Here is a 20,927-nt window from a genome sequence, read left to right as displayed (position 1 = left end):
CATGATCACAACCTACAAAATCCTCAGGGGAATCGACCGGGTAAACAAGGACGAACTTTTCAACACTGGTGGGACGCGAACAAGGGGACACAGGTGGAAGCTGAGTACCCAAATGAGCCACAGAGACGTTAGAAAGAACTTTTTCAGTGTCAGAGTAGTTAGCAAATGGAATGCATTAGGAAGTGATGTGGTGGAGGCTGACTCCATTCACAGTTTCAAATGTAGATATGATAGAGCCCAATAGGCTCAGGAATCTGTACACCAGTTGATTGACGGTTGAGAGGCGGGACCAAAGAGCCAGAGCTCAACCCCCGCAAGCACAATTAGGTGAGTACAATTAGGTGAGTACACATACATACACACACATACATATATATATACATCAGTACGTCACTTGTGTATTTCTAGCAGTAAACGAGGGACACATGTGACCAGAAAATGGTTTATTTTAGTTATGAGTGGCAGTTCCCTCTACGCTACCTCATAGTGTCGCAAAATCATCCTTTCACTCGAACTTTCTATTACTTACACTCACACTTTGTTCTCGCTAAGCACAACTAGGTGAGTACTCATCGTTTTCTCTCATAAATATCAGATATTTAAATCCATTTTTTTAATGTTTACTATTTTCGTGTGAAATATTTCTAATCTATTTTTTTTAAATTTAATTCCCCGGCATTTATCGAAAGGGAATTCTTACCTCACTTACCTAAATTCTTATATTATTTACCTAAATACTCAGATCGAGGATTCAGCAAGAATTTTGAGAAAGATTTATGGGTTTCGTATGAGGTGCTTAAATGAGAATTTATAATGCGAATCTTACATGTTTCTTCCATTAACGTCTCTCTCATATGTTTAGGAATTGCATTGGTGCATATTGGAGGCGGAACTATAAGGGAGAAAGTGCCAAGCCATTATGGCTATATAGCACTGGGAAGGGGGTCAAGATAAGGATTTGGGATTGGGGAAAGGGAAAGGAATGGTGCCCAACCACTTATGGACGGTCGGGGATTGAACCCCGACCTGTATGAAGCGAGACTGTAGCTCTACCGTCCACCTTAAGTGGTTGGGCTATTTGTTTAGGAAGTTCTTCAAAATTCTATCGTTAATCTATTATTATTGCTAATTCCGCTTTAAAGATATCATATATATTCTTACCATCAATTATTCTTTTGCATATAAGGAATCGCTCATTCTTTGACATCTCTCTTTTTTAAGAATGATGCTAAAATAATCACAGAACAAGAGACGGGAACTATCAGGGGAAAGCACCAAGCCATTATATAGTCCTAATGGCTTGGTGCTTTCCCCTGAGAGTTTCCATCCCTTCTCTTTTTTGTGTGATTATTCTAGTATAATTCTTTAATATGAATAACTATAGTATGGTGTAGTAATTACCCGATAATTAGTTCATTAAATCATCAACTGTCGTTGAGAAATCCAGCCAAAATTTAATTCTGAAAACAGTATTCGGACTAAACAAAATTTTCCAACAAAATTTCTAAACAAAAAAAAAACAGTATTCGGACTAAAGATATAGATCAAATTTTGACAAATCTTCGAGAGGATACAGCAGAATACAGCAGTCAACGATCACGTGAAACTTCTAAGCTCCTTGTCTTCATATCCCTTCTAAGTGCTATACAGTCGTGTTGGCTTAGTTCTTTGTGTTCGAAAGTGAATACCTTCCTAGGATAGTATATACTGCAAATTTCTGTCAGGTGTATCAACGATAACAGATAAAGAGGATCAGGTTGAAAATCATTATCTCCGATATGCTCGAGGGTTATAATGTTCGTCAGAAACAGATGTTCTCTCATGAGAACATCTGTTCTCGTGTTCGGTGTTCGTGGCAAGTTGGGTAGGACACGTTACCTAACAGGTGTTGCCAGAAATTGCCCGCTGTGGTTCGAGCATTTACTTCAATTCATTTGGCATTCACAGTCAGCGCAGGTGAGTCGCTCTGCTAGCTTGGTGCCACGAGCGGATGATGTGTCTGTAGCGCTCACTAGACCCCAAGTTTTGCATCATCCTGAGTGTGTGTGTACGGGCTCACCATAGCCCGTGCTACTTTGAACATTTCGTTCCGGGTAGCGAATCTTAAACAACAACAACAAATCATCCTGAAACATTGACGTAGATAGTTTTATGGTGGTGGGGTTCCTTGGTTGTTTTAAACGTGGGTTAGACATGTTTGTGAGCGGTATTGGGTGGTTATAAATAGGAGCTGCCTCGTATGGGCCAATAGGTCTTCTGCAGGTACCCTTATTCTTATGTTCTTATATGTTCTTATGATTCTAACTAATCATTCTGATTGGTTGTTAGCCTATATTACAAGAAGCATTTCTGATTTGTCTGTCACTAGTGATACCCGACTCTGAGATGTCTCCTCTCTGCCGTCTTCCTTTTAACTGTGACTCTGTACTCGTTTATTTTTAATAGGAGTTTATTTTAAATTTTTTCTTTATTTTGTTTCTAGATATTTTTCAGTACCTTCTGGTAGGTTAATGTGAAGCAATCTGCCTCGTCCCTCCCCATTACTTCTTTATCACAATCATCTTATTGATAAATTATGCAGGCTAATAGTGAATTATTATTTATAATTCACTTACTCTTAGTGAATTATAAAAAGAAGTGAATTATAAAAAATACACTCACATTGAGATGAAGTTAGACAACTTTGAAAGAGCAACAGGTGCTGTCATTAACAAGAACAAAACGTGTATGATATAACTTGGTACTTGGTGTAATAAAGTTACAAACTTGCATTAACTAAATGGATGCTGCTGTTTCTAGATGATCTTTGAAACACCTAGTACAATATCACGCAGGAAGAGTGTGTTATTGATACATTGCAGAGACTGCACGTCATTGATACTAGACTATGGTTCAGAGGCTGCTATGTAGCTCAGCTCTTGTTCATCGATCATAACTGACTCTGTAATGAGGTGTTCATTATTATCTTTCTGACATTCACAAGAGATTAAAGATGCCGCTTATAACACCCATAACCAATACAACGTTTGGTTATTTCCTTGACATTATCTGTCAATTTTGCCAATACTCTCACAACTAGGAATATACATCGGGTGGGAGATAATCATTTATATAGGGAGAAATTATATGGTATTAATATTTTAAATAAAGTAATCAAGGCGCAGTCTCGTTACTCCTGCTTGGCAATCAAGTGGTGAGTACATTCTTTCTTATTTCTCGTTCTATCATTCGAAAATCACAGGCAGAAAAGAAATGTACGAAAAGAAATGTACGAAAGATTGAGAAAATTCGTGTTAGAATTATTAATCTTACTTTTTCGGTCATATTTAATAATATATATATATATATATATATATATATATATATATATATATATATATATATATATATATATATATATATATATACCTGGTTGATACCTGGTTGATGGGGTTCTGGGAGTTCTTCTACTCCCCAAGCCCGGCCCGAGGCCAGGCTTGACTTGTGAGAGTTTGGTCCACATATATATTAGTATATTTTACTGCTAACAAAATATTAATATATTTTGGTAGCAGTCTTTCTTGTAAACATATGTTGTTAAATGTGACCGAATGGGTAAGGTTAATAATTCTAACACGAATCTTTACGTTTTACATTTCTTAAGGTTTGCTTCACTGTCGAAGGCAATTGAAAAATGCTCTCTCAAAAATTCATTCTTTTCATTTTTATTTTTGATCTTACGCCTGAACGCGTTTCGTAAGCTTTTTACATTTTCAAAGACTAGTTTACACATAATATACATCATACTTATCCTCGTTTTGGGGGAGTTGTGATATGGCACAAAACTTTTGGTGGAGGTGACAGAACACGAATCAACGGGTATGAAAACATAAGAATGGAAGCAACTGCAGAAGGCCTATTGGCCTATACATTCTCTTGCTGCTTCTATGTTGGTTCAGGATCTTGAAGTGGGTAGAATATAGTTGTGCATTAATTGGCTGTTGATTGCTGGTGTTGACTTTTTGATGTGTAGTGCCTCGCTGATGTCGAGTCTCCTGCTATCGCTGTATTTATCGATGATTTCTGTGTTGCTTGTTAGAATTTCTCTGGTGATGGTCTGGTTCTGAGAAGAGATTATATGTTCTTTGATGGAGTCCTGTTGTTTGTTCTTTGTTAATCGCCTACGTTGTTGTCTTGCCTATATACTGAGTTCTTTGGGGCTTACAGTCCCCAAGTGGGCATGTGAAGGCATAGACGACGTTGGTTTCATTCAAGGCGTTCTATTTGGTGTCTGGGGAGTTTTTCATAAGTCGGTTGGCCTTTTTTTTTGTAGTAAATTGTCCATTGTATTTACTGATTTTTATCTGTAGGGATAACATTCCTATTAATAATATATTTCAGGACCCTTTCCTCCGTTTTATGAGCCGTCGAAAAGAAATTCATGTAAAACAGTTTAATAGGGAGTACAAGTGTTGTGCTAATTGAATCTTCAGAGGTTGCAATGCGTTTCACCTTTCTTTTTATGACGTATTCAACATAACCGTTAGAGAAGCCTTTGTTGACTAGGACCTGAGTTACCCTACAGAGTTCTTCATCGACCTGCTTCCATCCTGAGCTGTGGCTGAGAGCACGGTCGATGTAAGCGTTGACAACACTCCTCTTGTACCTGTCTGGGCAGTCACTGTTGGCATTGAGGCACATTCCTATGTTTGTTTCCTTAGTGTAGACTGCAGTGTGGAAGCCTCCATTCCTTTCCGTGACTGTTACATCTAGAAAGAGCAGATTCCCATCATTCTCCATCTCGTAAGTGAAACTTAGCACAGAATTCTGCTCGAATGCCTCCTTCATGGTCTGCAGACGTCTGACATCAGGTACCTGCATAAAATTGTCGTCAATATACCTGCAGGATATGGCGGGTTTCAAGTCCATGTCAACTAAGACCCTCTGCTCGATGGTAATCATGTAGAAGTTTGCAAACAGGCCACCTAGGAGAGAACCCATGGCGACCCCATCTACTTGCTTATACATGTCCCATCTAATACATTATATATGTGCCCATTCAGGGTAAGCCCCTATGGCACACTTGATTGGCAGTCTGCCTCCACACCCCACCTTCATGAGATCCATGGATATGAAATATACAGCATAAAGTCCGTAGAGTTTAGCACTCATTTAAATAAATAATGGTAATGTAGCTGCACTAATGCAGATGTACCTCATGTATTATTAATAATAAAAAAAAATTGGCTTCTGGAGTCTGCCAGTGCAGACTGCCCATCTCATGCCTCTGTATGACTAACCATCCTGTGTGATTGGGATTTTTTAGCATCAACTAGTTAGCTTTTTTGACACACTGTACTCCACTTCATATAGTCTAGGGTAGCTGCACTAATGCAGATGTACCTCATGTATTAATAAAAAAAAATAATGGGAATTTTTAGTATCACGTAGCTAGTGTTTTGACACTGTACTACTTTTCATATAGCCTAGTATCTGCACATATGTATATGTACCTAAACGTGATAATAAACAAAAATAGTGAATTTAGATATTCAAATAGTGATAATATCGTGATAATAAACAAAAATAGTGAATTTAGATATTCAAATAGTGATAATAGTGATATTCAAAACAAATGTTCAGATGACAGGTTTGTATTCTGGGTACAACAATTTGATTACAGTGATGCAGATAGTGTGCAAGTGAATTTGTTACAGTGATAAAGGGAAATGGGGGAAGTATATGTGGGTGATGGCGAGGTGTAAATTAGTGAAGGGTATGGTGAGAACTGTGAATGGCTACAGTTATCATGACAGTGGGTTGTGAGAATGGTTACAGTGATGAGGCGAAATGGGAAAGGTGGGAAAGGCACGTAACGGGGATTGTGCTTGCTGGAAAAGATGGAGAGGGTGTTTGAGGGAAGAGACCTGGAAGAGTGTACTCACCTAGTTGTGCTTGCGGGGGTTGAACTCTGGCTCTTTGGTCCCGCCTCTCAACCGTCAATCAACAGGTGTACAGGTTCCTGAGCCTACTGGGCTCTATCATATCTACACTTGAAACTGTGTATGGAGTCAGCCTCCACCACATTGCTTCCTAATGCATTCCATTTGTCAACCACTCTGACACTAAAAAAGTTCTTTTTAATATCTCTGTGGCTCATTTGGGAACTCAGTTTCCACCTGTGTCCCCTAGTGCGTGTGTCCCTTGTGTTAAATAGCTTGTCTTTATCAACCCTGTCGATTCCCTTGAGAATCATGAATGTAGTGATCATGTCCCCCCTAACTCTTCTGTCTTCCAACGAAGTGAGGTTCAATTCCCGTAGTCTCTCCTCGTAGCTCATACCTCTCAGCTCGGGTACTAGTCTGGTGGCAAACCTTTGAACCTTTTCCAGTTTAGTCTTATCCTTGACTAGATATGGACACCATGCTGGAGCCGCATATCTATTCAATTGTTATTTCAATTGTATATTTGTGTTATTTCACAAATAACACAAATATATTGTGTTATTTGTGAAATATTATTGTTATTATTTATTATTATATGTTATTTCACTTATGATTCTGTAAGGTTGCTTGTCTGATGTATTGTGCATTCGTGTATTGTATATTCATGTATTATGCGTGGTCTCAGATGTAGCCTATACAGATGTAAACTATACTATGTTTATATATTAGATGTGTGTGTGTGTGTGTACTCAGCTAGGTGAACACATGTAGTTAGGGCGCTGGTGGCTGAGTGTACAGCACGCTGAATACGTAGTCCTGTGGTCCTGGGTTGGATTCCCGCCGCCGGTGGAAAAAGTTGGGCATAATTTATTTCACCCTGATGCTCCTGTTATCTAGCAGTAAATAAGTATCAGGGAGTTAGACAGCTGTTACGGGCTGCTTCCTGTGTGTGTGTGTGTGTGTGTGTGTGTGTGTGTGTGTGTGTGTGTGTGTGTGTGTGTGTGTGTGTGTGTGTGTGTGTGTGTGTGTGTGTGTGTGTGTGTACTCACCTAGTTGTACTCACCTAGTTGTGTTTGCGGGGGTTGAGCTCTGGCTCTTTGGTCCCGCCTCTCAACCGTCAATCAACAGGTGTACAGATTCCTGAGCCTATCGGGCTCTATCATATCTCCACTTGAAACTGTGTATGGAGTCAGCCTCCACCACATCACTTCCTAATGCATTCCATTTGTCAACCACTCTGACACTAAAAAAGTTCTTTCTAATATCTCTGTGGCTCATTTGGGCACCCAGTTTCCACCTGTGTCCCCTTGTGCGTGTTCCCCTTGTGTTAAATAGACTGTCTTTATCTACCCTTTCAATTCCCTTCAGAATCTTGAATGTGGTGATCATGTCCCCCCTAACTCTTCTGTCTTCCAGCGAAGTAAGGTTTAATTCCCGTAGTCTCTCCTCGTAGCTCATACCTCTCAGCTCAGGTACTAGTCTGGTGGCAAACCTTTGAACCTTTTCCAGTTTAGTCTTATCCTTGACTAGATATGGACTCCATGCTGGGGCTGCATACTCCAGGATTGGCCTGACATATGTGGTATACAAAGTTCTGAATGATTCTTTACACAAGTTCCTGAATGCCGTTCGTATGTTGGCCAGCCTGGCATATGCCGCTGATGTTATCCGCTTGATATGTGCTGCAGGAGACAGGTCTGGCGTGATGTCAACCCCCAAGTCTTTTTCCTTCTCTGACTCCTGAAGAATTTCCTCTCCCAGATGATACCTTGTATCTGGCCTCCTGCTCCCTACACCTATCTTCATTACATTACATTTGGTTGGGTTAAACTCTAACAACCATTTGTTCGACCATTCCTTCAGCTTGTCTAGGTCTTCTTGAAGCCTCAAACAGTCCTCTTCTGTTTTAATCCTTCTCATAATTTTAGCATCGTCTGCAAACATTGAGAGAAATGAATCGATACCCTCTGGGAGATCATTTACATATATCAGAAACAAGATAGGACCGAGTACAGAGCCCTGTGGGACTCCACTGGTGACTTCACGCCAATCGGAGGTCTCACCCCTCACCGTAACTCTCTGCTTCCTATTGCTTAGATACTCCCTTATCCACTGGAGCACCTTACCAGCTACACCTGCCTGTCTCTCCAGCTTATGTACCAGCCTCATATGCGGTACTGTGTCAAAGGCTTTCCGACAATCCAAGAAAATGCAGTCCGCCCAGCCCTCTCTTTCTTGCTTAATCTTTGTCACCTGATCGTAGAATTCTATCAAGCCTGTAAGGCAAGATTTACCCTCCCTGAACCCATGTTGGCGATTTGTCACGAAGTCCCTTCTCTCCAGATGTGTTACCAGGTTTTTTCTCACGATCTTCTCCATCACCTTGCATGGTATACAAGTCAAGGACACTGGCCTGTCTCCCGTCTCCAGTGACTTACTATACACTATGGAGAGTGGCAAGCAAAGTGCCTCTGCACACTCTTTCAGTATCCATGGTGAGATCCCATCTGGACCAACAGCCTTTCTAACATCCAGATCCAGCAGGTGTCTCTTGACCTCCTCTCTCGTAATTTCGAACTCTTCCGTGTGAACTCGAAAGTGTGTGTGTGTGTGTGAAAACAAAATTAGTAATTAGCAACAGTTGATTGACAGTTGAGAGGCGGGCCGAAAGAGCAGAGCTCAACCCCCGCAAGCATAACTAAGTGAATACATCAAGTTGTGCTTGTAGGGTCGAGGTAGACTCCTAGCCCCACCTCTGAACGTTTTTATATTAATACAATGAAACATTTCTCCCATGTGTATCATATTTACATTTAAAGCTTTGAGTGGAATTAGCTTCAAGAGATTCTACGTCTAACCTGTTCCACTTAATACAGCTCTGATATTGAAAAAGTTCTTTCTAACGTCCCTGTGACTTATTTGCGTCTCAGGTTAACATCTATGTCCCTTCGTTCTGCTGTTGTCTAACATGTTCACTCGTTCTGCTGTTGTCTGATATGTCTTCTCTCTCTCTCTCTCTCTCTCTCTCTCTCTCTCTCTCTCTCTCTCTCTCTCTCTCTCTCTCTCTCTCTCTCTCTCTCTCTCTCTCTCTCTCTCTCTCTCTCTCTCTCTCTCTCTAATATTCTGAGATTTGCATAATTTAATCTTTCTTCAAAGCTTAGTGCATTTATCTGAGGAACGAACCTTGTTGAAAATATCATATCATGGTCATTTCTAGTTTTGTTCAGTGATTACATTTCTGATAACAAAACTAATTACTAGACCTCGAGGAAACGTCCGTTCTTAAATACAAAAGGTTGCTTGCTGTATGTTTTCAGCATTTACAGATAATTATTTTATATAATTACTTTTAACATAATTACTAATAATTATTTATATTATTTTTCACCAAGTCACTCCTTAGCTCCACACCTTCATCTATGATGTAATGATTATGTGGCTCGGGTAATATAGCACACATCTGTCTCATTTACATTTACTGACCATCTTGTCTCCTCCAGACTCGTTGAGTGCCTTTTGCATGTTGTACAGCTTCATCTCCAACCAAAATCTTCGATGAAAACTACTGGAGAAGTTGTCCTGGGCTGACCTTAGGCAGCGCCTCTTACAAGTGGAATAGAATTTCTTTGTACTGTATAAGATTGTCAGTGTGTTTCCTTAGTTATGCTAGTCACTGGCGTGCCAAATATTTGGGTTCCTAAGCTAAGAAACTTTAATTTGTTAACCCATGTTTAGGGTAGGCGATGAGTCACAATAACGTGGCTAAAAAATTTTGACCAGACCACACACTAGAAGGTGAAGGGACGACGACGTTTCGGTCCGTCCTGGACCGTTCTCAAGTCGACTCAAATATCCCATATTTAGGGATATTTACATTGATTCAGCTTTATTTGAATACATGAAGTGTTTGAATATTTTTGTGTCAAGAGATTATCCATCTCGCTGGATGGTTAATCCTATATTTCCATGGGATCAGTTTTCTGCACTGGGAAATTTTGGCTGAATTAATATGGCGTACTCAAGGGCACGAGATCATATTAATTCCAAAACTCCAGGGGACAGATTCACGAAACAGTTACTCAAGCACTTGCGATCCTGTATATCTTTTCTCTATTCTTTGCGGCTTATTTTTAAAATTATTAAACAATTAATGAGCTCCAAAGCACCAGGAGGCTGTTTATAACAATAACAACAGCTGATTGGGAAGTTTTCATGCTTGTAAACTGTTTAATAAATGTAACCAAAGATGTCAAAGATTGAGGAAAGATGTACACGTTCGTAAGTACTTGCATAAATGCTTCGTGAATCTGGCCCCAGGAACTTGACATCGCTTGGTCTTAATCCCTGCAAACACACAACGTAACTCTCTCTATTTTCCGCTTGTTACAACAGGTAATGAAGTTGTTACATCTTGTTATACCGTTTTTATGACGTATTAGAACGTTGCTACAACCTTGCTATATTGTTTGTTACAACTTGTTAGGTGTTAAAACTTGTTTGAACGTTGTAGCGACGTCGTAATATCGTCGTGTGTTTGGTGAGATGTGTTACTTTGTTACTTCTCATGTGGATTTGAGAGACATCGTACCTAACTTGAAGTACTGATATCAGGCATTTTTCCTCGCGCTCTCTCTTATAACTTTCATCACAGATGCAAGGGAGGAGTCACAATAACGTGGCTAAAGTAAGTTGATCAGACCACACACTAGAAGGTGAAGGGACGACGACGTTTCGGTCCGTCCTGGACCATTCTCAAGTCGATTGTGCCTGATATCAGTACTTCAAGTTAGGTATGATGGCTCTCAGAACCACATAAGTAACAAAGATGTCACTTCTCATCAACACATTCTCACAATCGACTTGAGAATGGTCCAGGACGGACCGAAACGTCGTCGTCCCTTCACCTTCTAGTGTGTGTGGTCTGGTCAACTTTCATCACAGATCTTTCTAAACGTTTATCTCAAATGTCAACAGCATGAGTATGATAATCAGAATCAATAATACCAACATATACAAATCGTCACAATTTTGACTCAACGAAAAGAATTGAACAGCAGTGTAAACAGACTACAATTTAAATATATTTCCTTCATAACATTTAACTTTCACTTTGTGTGACGATATTTATTGGTAAATTACTGTGTAGCAGTGACTTTAATTCATATATTCATATGTGATATATATTCATAACTACAGCTGTTGCTCTACTGCACAGGTGTAAGTTTAAAACAAAATATTTGGTTATAATTAGAACGAGACTTACACACACCTGTAATAACTTACGTTTTCCATAACTTGCTTATCCAATGAATTATATGTATCATAAGACAGAGAAGCTTACTAATAAGGTATATATTGAAAATAAAACTTTGTTTTAATAACAATAATTTTTCAACTTCATACGTAAAAGTATACATCAGATCATTCAAACGTAAGTTTAGAAACAATATTAATAATTGATTGTACATACATAATAGATTACATTTAACAAAAATTACTGTATATTATTAATTTTCACAAGAAATTGATAACAAATATGCAAATATGTATTTTACAGTAAAAAGGGTTATAGACAACATAACCTTCAATGTAAAAAATTGCAACAACCATTTAATGTGATTTGAATGGGAAAATCATTAATTTCATTCGTGTTTGTATCGGCACAAAGTAATTTACACGAAATATATAATACATAACATCATTAATGTTATTATATGCAAATCATTACACAAGTAACTGGCAAGTGAAATGGCATTTCTCCATTGAATTTCAGATTTGGTCTAATAAACCTTGTACAATTATGCAAACACTTGTAATGAATCAATGGTTTTCCCTGCAAATGATTGGCAAAAAAATTCTATCAGTATAATCAAATTGTATTATAGGGGACCCACATTCTATATACAGGAGAGGCGATGAAAGCAATCTTGGTCAAGGTACAGAGAATGTGTCAAGTACGATCTCACGGGGCGTTGCTGTGTCTGGTCGCTTGTGTTTTTCTCCTGGTGACCACCTACAGCAACAGTGTTGCAGTGATTGACACACTGTATTTCCTGAAATACTCATCGCAAGACATTGGAACGCAGATATCAGGCAATCTCTCTCTGAACGTAAGTTAAGATTAGTTAAGATTGTCTTCTAATTTATTTATTGTTCTTAACATATCGTTGTGTCTGTTCAGAACAGGAAGCAATTATGTCGTTAATATTCGATGGTTATTACGGCTTTGACGTGTTAGCTTGGCTATTTGTATCGAGACGACTACACCCGCTTAAAAAAATTACCAAACATATCTAAGTTAATAGATTACAAGGGTGTTTCCTCAATATTATCTATTATCTGTTATACAGCTACTCACAACCATCTTTTTTTTTCCATCAAACCTATTTTTAAAACTGTGAATGTAGTCAGTTTCTATTAAATTCAATTCATCTTTACTTATTACCCAGAAGGCGGAAGACAATTTCCCTGTGTTAATTCGACTCTGCTGCATTTCCAATTGAACAAATGGCAATTAATCATTGCCATTTGTTCTCTTTGCTAAATAGATTGTCTTTTTCAAGTCCGTCTATGTCCATACGTACTTTTCTTATTTGTTTTAGTTATATATACAAGAGTTCGTAAATACTTGTACAGCCACGAGCACGTATAGCATTTCGAGCAAGTCCTTAATCCTAATTTTCACACACTCACATACTCAGGAAGCAGCCCGTCGTAGCTGTCTAACTCCCAGGTAACTATTTACTACTAGGTGAACAGACGCATCAGGGTGACAGAAATTCTGCTCATTTGTTTCCGCCTCCGCCGGGGTTCGAATCCGAACCTTTAAGACTACAAACCCCGAGCGCTGTCTACTCAGCCGTCAGGCCCCCCTTCAGTTTACATTTCGAAATCAATATTCCCTGGCATTCTTCTGGTTCAAGCTATGTGGAAATGTTTCCTAAGGACCTCATATCCCTTCTCGAATAACTCATACAGGGAGGGAGGGGGCCTGACAGCTGAGTGGACAGCGCTTGTGATTCGTAGTACTGAGATTCCGAGTTCGATCCCCGGTGGAGGCGGTAACAAATTGGGCTGAGCTTCTTTAAACCTGATGTACCTGTTCACCTAGCAGTCAATAGGTACCTGGGAGTTTGACAGCTACTACGGGCTGCTTGCTGCGGGTGTGTAACAAAAAAAGAAGGCCTGGTCAAGGACCGGGCCGCGGGGACGCTAAGCCCCGACATCATCTCAAGATAATTCAAGATAGATACTGTCCAAGGAATCAATACCATGTACCACTCCAGTTTCTTAGTGTACTTTACTCTTCACGGGTCCTACGCTGCTGCTCTGGTGATAGACAATTCTCTGAATGAAACTTTGGGATTCTGAACACTGTATTAGGTGCTTCAAGAGATCTTTTATTTTCATATACACCTGTAAGTGTACTATTATGAATGAGACACGTGTGTGACTATAAATGAGACACGTGTGTGAATATAAATGAAACACGTGTGTGAATATAAATGAGACATGTGTGTGACTATGAAACAGGTGTATTACTCGACATATATTGTGTCTAAACATCAGAAAGATATGACTGCAGCAGTCAGTAGCAGTTGGTAAGGCCAATGAGCTCTCTATATTAAAACGCGTTACTCTCTGTTCTTAATGACTGGCATTACAGGAGCCACATGTTCCGTGGTGGGACGGCGGACGATGCAAGTGTGAGAGGCAGGTGTGTGTCCCTGAAGGTCCAGTGAAGAGAGCTTCCATGGCACGTGTTGGGGGCACCTGTGGGCAGCGGGCATGGGAGGCAGGAGGAGGGCAGAAGGTCATCTCTCTCTCTCTCTATGGTGAAGAGGCCGAGTACTGGGAAGGTCTTGATGATATACTCAGTAAGGTAAGTACCGTACGTGACTCCACCGTGGGAGTTCGTACATATAGTGATGGTGTCGTGCACTCTAGTGCACGACACTAGAGTGCTCTCTCTCTCTCTCTCTCTCTCTCTCTCTCTCTCTCTCTCTCTCTCTCTCATATATTGGTGTATACTGGAGGTATGGTTTTCATTTATACATGTTTCATTTAATATGACTGCATATTCTGTATTGATTAATTTCTTGTTTAGAGCTTCTATCCCTCTGTCTATTGCTCTTGCATCTTAGTTTAATTGGAAGAACTCCAATTGTAATCTTTGAATGAGGTGAATAAAAATAAATAATTAACTGTTGAATACATTACACTAATTATATATTAACAAAACGTTTCGAACCTACATGGTTCATTCTCAAGTGATGGGACTGTAAAGGGCATATTCGATTTATACCAAAAGGGAGGTCAGGTACATACAAATACAAATTGGTGAAGAAAGCATAAAGGAAGTGGAGAGTAAAGTGCAAAGAATAAGGCGAAAAAAAGGGGATGCAGCACATACAAAGATTTATCAGGTGTAGTGGGCGTGGCATGTTGAGCAGTGTCTTCTATGTTGGCATCTTCACTTTCTGGTCTTGTTCTTACTCTCATGGTGGGTAGACTGCATAGTTCCGTAATTAGGGCATTTATGATGAATTGCTCTATTTTTCTGTGGAAAATTTTATGTGTTATATTTCCAATACGCTCTCTACTGTCTCATCACTTGAGAATGAACCATGTAGGTTCGAGCGTTGTTTAAATTTATAATAAGTTTAATTAACCGTAGAATAACTATCCTACGGTTAATTATTTATTTTTCTTCCCCTAGTACAAAGATGACATTTGGAAAACTCCTCTTCAATTAATCCAAGATGCAAGAGTACTAGTCAGAGAGATAAAAGCCCTAAACCAAAAAATAATCAATACAGATTATGCAGTCAATATATATATATATATATATATATATATATATATATATATATATATATATATATATATATATATATATATATATATATATATGGATGGAAACTACATTCACAGTTTCAAATCTAAATTTAATAGTATAAGAAAATTTTACACTCATTGATTAAATGATAGACGGGTCCAAAAAGCTCCAACTCATCCCCCACCCAAGCTCCCTGCAAGCAAAATAGTTAAGCAATCCTATATGCTCTTTCACAGAGCATATATGATTACAAAATTCAGCCAAAAATCATGTTATTGTCTACAGGTTGCTACCATGTACCCAGGGTGGATGGTACGTCTGTACACCGTCCCAGACACCCGCTCTGCGTACCTCTGCCCTCTTCTCAGTCGTCACCCGCACTTGTATGTGTGTGACGTGGGGAACCTTCCCCTACCCTTGGGTAACATTACCAACATTCACCCTATGATGTGGCGGGTGGCGGCCTTAGGGGACCCGCAGTTGGAGACTCTGATGGTCCGTGATACTGACATGCCGGTACGTTGTGGGGGAGGTGTGTGTGTGTGTATGTATGTGGGAGTGTAAGTGGGTGGGTGTGAGTGTGTGTGTGTGTGTGTGTGTGTGTGTGTGTGTGTGTGTGTGTGTGTGTGTGTGTGTGTGTGTGTGTGTGTGTGTGTGTGTGTGTGTGTGTGTGTGTGTGTGTGTGTTTGTGAGGGTGTGTGTGTGTGTGTGTATGTGGGTGTGCATGTGGGTGTGTTTGTGGGTGGGTATGAGTGTGCATGTGTGTGTATTTACTATTTGTGCCAGCAGAATCGAGCAATTAGATTTTGGACCCCACCTGTTTAACCAATCTATATTGACTCTATTATGACTACTACATACGTTTCTAGCACACATACAAGTGTGTGTGTGTGTGTGTGTGTGTGTGTACTCACCTAGTTGTACTCACCTAGTTGTGTTTGCGGGGGTTGAGCTCTGGCTCTTTGGTCCCGCCTCTCAACCGTCAATCAACAGGTGTACAGATTCCTGAGCCTATCGGGCTCTGTCATATCTACACTTGAAACTGTGTATGGAGTCAGCCTCCACCACATCACCCCCTAATGCATTCCATTTGTCAACCACTCTGACACTAAAAAAGTTCTTTCTAATATCTCTGTGGCTCATTTGGGCACTCAGTTTCCACCTGTGTCCCCTTGTGCGTGTTTCCCTTGTATTAAATAGACTGTCTTTATCAACCCTATCAATTCCCTTCAGAATCTTGAATGTGGTGATCATGTCCCCCCTAACTCTTCTGTCTTCCAGCGAAGTGAGGTTTAATTCCCGTAGTCTCTCCTCGTAGCTCATACCTCTCAGCTCAGGTACTAGTCTGGTGGCAAACCTTTGAACCTTTTCCAGTTTAGTCTTATCCTTGACTAGATATGGACTCCATGCTGGGGCTGCATACTCCAGGATTGGCCTGACATATGTGGTATACAAAGTTCTGAATGATTCTTTACACAAATTTCTGAATGCCGTTCGTATGTTGGCCAGCCTGGCATATGCCGCTGATGTTATCCGCTTGATATGTGCTGCAGGAGACAGGTCTGGCGTGATATCAACCCCCAAGTCTTTTTCCTTCTCTGACTCCTGAAGAATTTCCTCTCCCAGATGATACCTTGTATCTAGCCTCCTGCTCCCTACACCTATCTTCATTACATTACATTTGGTTGGGTTAAACTCTAACAACCATTTGTTCGACCATTCCTTCAGCTTGTCTAGGTCTTCTTGAAGCCTCAAACAGTCCTCTTCTGTTGTAATCCTTCTCATAATTTTAGCATCGTCCGCAAACATTGAGAGAAATGAATCGATACCCTCCGGGAGATCATTTACATATATCAGAAACAAGATAGGACCGAGTACAGAGCCCTGTGGAACTCCACTGGTGACTTCACGCCAATCGGAGGTCTCACCCCTCACCGTAACTCTCTGCTTCCTATTGCTTAGATACTCCCTTATCCACTGGAGCACCTTACCAGCTACACCTGCCTGTCTCTCCAGCTTATGTACCAGCCTCTTATGCGGTACTGTGTCAAAGGCTTTCCGACAATCCAAGAAAATGCAGTCCGCCCAGCCCTCTCTTTCTTGCTTAATCTGTGTCACCTGATCGTAGAATTCTATCAAGCCTGTAAGGCAAGATTTACCCTCCCTGAACCCATGCTGGCGATTTGTCACGAAGTCCCTTCTCTCCAGATGTGTTACCAGGTTTTTTCTCACGATCTTCTCCATCACCTTGCATGGTATACAAGTCAAGGACACTGGCCTGTAGTTCAGTGCCTCTTGTCCGTCGCCCTTTTTGTATATTGGTACCACATTCGCCGTCTTCCATATTTCTGGTAGGTCTCCCGTCTCTAGTGACTTACTATACACTATGGAGAGTGGCAAGCAAAGTGCCTCTGCACACTCTTTCAGTACCCATGGTGAGATCCCATCTGGACCAACAGCCTTTCTAACATCCAGATCCAGCAGGTGTCTCTTGACCTCCTCTCTCGTAATTTCGAACTCCTCCAAGGCCGCCTGGTTTATCTCCCTTTCTCCTAGCACAGTGACCTCACCCTGTTCTATTGTGAAGACCTCCTGGAACCTCTTGTTGAGTTCCTCACACACCTCTCTGTCATTCTCTGTATATCTGTCCTCGCCTGTTCTAAGTTTCAATACCTGTTCTTTCACTGTTGTTTTCCTTCTGATGTGACTGTGGAGTAGCTTTGGTTCGGTCTTGGCTTTGTTTGCTATATCATTTTCAAAATTTTTCTCTGCTTCTCTTCTCACCCTGACGTACTCATTCCTGGTTCTCTGGTATCTCTCTCTGCTTTCTGGTGTTCTGTTATTCCGGAAGTTCCTCCACGCCTTTTTGTTCAGTTTCTTCGCTTCCATACATGCCCTATTATACCATGGATTCTTCTGTGTGTGTGTGTGTGTGTGTGTGTGTGTGTGTGTGTGTGTGTGTGTGTGTGTGTGTGTGTGTGTGTGTGTGTGTGTGTGTGTGTGTGTGTGCGTGTATGCGCGTGTGTGTGTGTGTGTGTGTGTGTGTGTGTGTGTATGTGTGTGTGTGTGTGTGTGTGTGTGTGTGTGTGTGTGCTTAATTACCCTTCTTGGTTAAAATTAATACAAATGTACTTAAATCACTGTAAGCTTAAGCAAAAATCATCTTCATGTTACAAAAACCACTAAAATATTAGTCAGGGATATTACAAGGATACGAGATGGTACAACACTTACAAATTTCAGAAGAGTACAGAACTTGCAACACTTTATTCCAACTGAACATGCTATCATATATATACATATATACTATATAAATATATTATTTTATGACACAGCAAATGGGAATCTTGTTTAATATAAGTGAAAACTTATAAATATAGCTTGTTCATTCAATGTTTTACCCACAATTACAGATAAACAAGAACTCAAAGAGTCATACACATACCCAAAATACCCAAAATAAAAGTAATAAATACTTCAGAGTACCCAAAATAAAAAATGCAATCAAATTCATCATCAAATTGACCTAATTACATATTGGCATTACTGAGTAAATGCTCTGAAGATTTTTTGCTAAAATACATCGAACTGATTCGTGTAATTTATTTCTCAGTAAATAGATTCTGACTCGTATGACCACAGGATCCACCTAAGTGTTCATCGTCTTCTAATGTCCTTGTTAAACATGTGAAGAACTAGTTGTTTGTAAATTTTTAGGTTGATTATTTTTTTTTGGCAGGTGAGTAAGCGCGAATTTACTGCAGTCCAAGCTTGGTTAGCCTCGGATAAACCCTTCCACGTGATGAGAGATCATCCATTCCACTGTGTGTCTATCTTGGGAGGATTATGGGGCGTTCGCTGGAGGCAAGAATTCGAGAACAGCAGCATGATAACTGTGGTCAAAATGAACATGCTGGCTGACTCTCTACACCAAACGAATCGTGGATACGATCAGTACGTGTTAGGAGTAAGTATATTGTTAACTGTAAACATAGATACCCATCGCATACATTTTGAACATAAAGAAAGTGGTGATGTTTCGGTTTATTTTGAACGATTATAATTTTTTTATAATAGTTCAGGACCGGAGAATGTCTTGATCGTGAGTGCATAAGAGTCATTGTGAAGCCATTCATTGTTTCTGGATTTAGTTATTATTGACAATAATGTTTTTTAGAAATGGTTATGGCCGTTGATGAAGGGACGAGTGCTCGCTCATGACAGCTACTGTTGCATGCACTCTGAAGGGAACGTTCCGTGGCCCACACAGAGGGAGAACGGCTCTTTCGTTGGTTCCCGCAGGTGTGTGTCTCGTTCATGTGTTCTTCAGTGTGTCCTCTAGTGTTTCCCTCCATCCATGTATCCTCCAGTGTCTCCTTCCCTGTGTGTTTTTCTCCTAATATCAAGTTTCTTGATAGGATTATTCTTTTTAATGTGATTTTATTTCTGTTGGATAAGCTCCAAGACTGTTATACACGGTAGGCAACTTACGGATCTATTGCCTCAGCATTACATAGATATTTCCGGTAAAGAAAATAAGCATTTTCCGGTAAATACAGGTAAATAAATATATACTTAAAATGTTAGCAAATGTTTTTATCGGACGGAGTAATTGAAACACAAGCAGGTTATTTGATTGCCAATAATTGTTTCAGTCTTAGGTATGGATTTCAAGTAATCCTTAAAAAGATGTTTATTATCCGTATTTGGATATGTTAGAGAAAGCTTCAGACACACACACACACACACACACACACACACACACACACACACACACACACACACACACACACACACACACACACACACATACACACACAGTTTGACTCCATACACAGTTTCAAGTGTAGATATGATAGAGCCCAATAGGCTCAGGAACCTGTACACCTGTTGATTGACAGTTGAGAGGCGGGACCAAAGAGCCAGAGCTCAACCCCCGCAAGCACAACTAGGTGAGTACAACTAGGTGAGTACACACACACACACACACGTATATAAGCTTCAAAATATATTAAGAATTATCCTTCATACATTAGAGTAACTGCTGTTCCTAGGCACATAGGTAGTACCTTTTCCACAAATACAGCTGTTGCAAATAATACAATTGCAACTGACCTTACTAATAACATTTTATTTTCACAATAACGAGCATCATTTCTTTAACTGTTCCACTACACCATCTGCTACTATTAAGTAATCTTTTCTTGGCACTCGAAAAAAGTGTATATCAAATAGCAAAACTGTTCTTATTCCAATATGCCTGAATAAAAATATATCTCTAATGAAACTTCGAAATACTTTCGTGACAAAAGTTACTGTTTATTAAAACGTCAATTTAACTTCACATTTAAATATTTTCTTTCACAGTTATCGGAAGAAGTACCGGGGTGAGACGCTAACTCAACGCTGTCCGAAAAAGTGCCGCCCTGTGGAACACCAAGACTGGAAGTTCTGTTGATTGTCTCATACTCTCTCTGTCTCTCAGTCTCTCTCTCTCTCTCTCTCTCTCTCTCTCTCTCTCTCTCTCTCTCTCTCTCTCTCTCTCTCTCTCTCTCTCTCTCTCTCTCTCTCTCTGTCCAAGCACTTCCCAAGTGATATTTAGTCGAAATGGTTTAGCGCTTTCTCCAGATAGTCCCCCTTCCCCTTCTGTCCAAGCACTTGGGCTCGACGGTAGAGCGACGGTCTTGCTTCATGCAGGTCAGCGTTCAATCCCCGACCGTCCACCAAGTGGTTGGGCACCATTCCTTCCTCACCGTCCCCATCCCAAATCCTTATCCTGATCCCTTCCCAGTGCTATATAGTCGTAATGGCTTGGCGCTTTGCATTGTGATAATTCTCTCTCTCTCTCTCTCTCTCTCTCTCTCTCTCTCTCTCTCTCTCTCTCTCTCTCTCTCTCTCTCTCTCTCTCTCTCTCTCTCTCTCTCTCTCTCTTCATATTAGAGATGCTGGGGTTAAAAAGTCCTGTCAACCTCTAGATGGTTATTATGGCTAACCACAATTGCCTACTAACCAACCAGCAACCATAATTTAGTCCTGTCTTATAGTTCATGTTTTTTTTATACTCATAATGCATTAGGTCATTTTTATTTACATTAATATTCATATTTTTATCTTCGTGGTGCAGTTTCCTCATTATTTATGTGTCAATACTAGTTATAAGTAGG

General features: G+C 40.1%; 1 protein-coding gene across 1 annotated transcript; it reads left to right on the top strand.

Moving 5' to 3' along the window:
* Nucleotides 1-1,892: 1,892 nt before the first annotated feature.
* On the top strand, nucleotides 1,893-20,689 carry LOC123751334 (uncharacterized). The gene is made up of 7 exons (XM_045733441.2): nucleotides 1,893-1,956; nucleotides 11,832-12,034; nucleotides 13,591-13,806; nucleotides 15,049-15,279; nucleotides 18,503-18,730; nucleotides 18,941-19,065; nucleotides 20,131-20,689. Exons 2-7 carry the CDS (start codon nucleotides 11,840-11,842, stop codon nucleotides 20,219-20,221), a joined length of 1,086 nt encoding a protein of 361 aa, XP_045589397.2. The 5' UTR covers nucleotides 1,893-1,956; nucleotides 11,832-11,839; the 3' UTR covers nucleotides 20,222-20,689.
* Nucleotides 20,690-20,927: the final 238 nt, after the last annotated feature.

The sequence above is a fragment of the Procambarus clarkii genome, chromosome 4, assembly GCF_040958095.1.
Source record: "Procambarus clarkii isolate CNS0578487 chromosome 4, FALCON_Pclarkii_2.0, whole genome shotgun sequence".
Taxonomy (NCBI): domain Eukaryota; kingdom Metazoa; phylum Arthropoda; class Malacostraca; order Decapoda; family Cambaridae; genus Procambarus; species Procambarus clarkii.
This window is presented reverse-complemented; position numbering and strand designations above follow the sequence as displayed.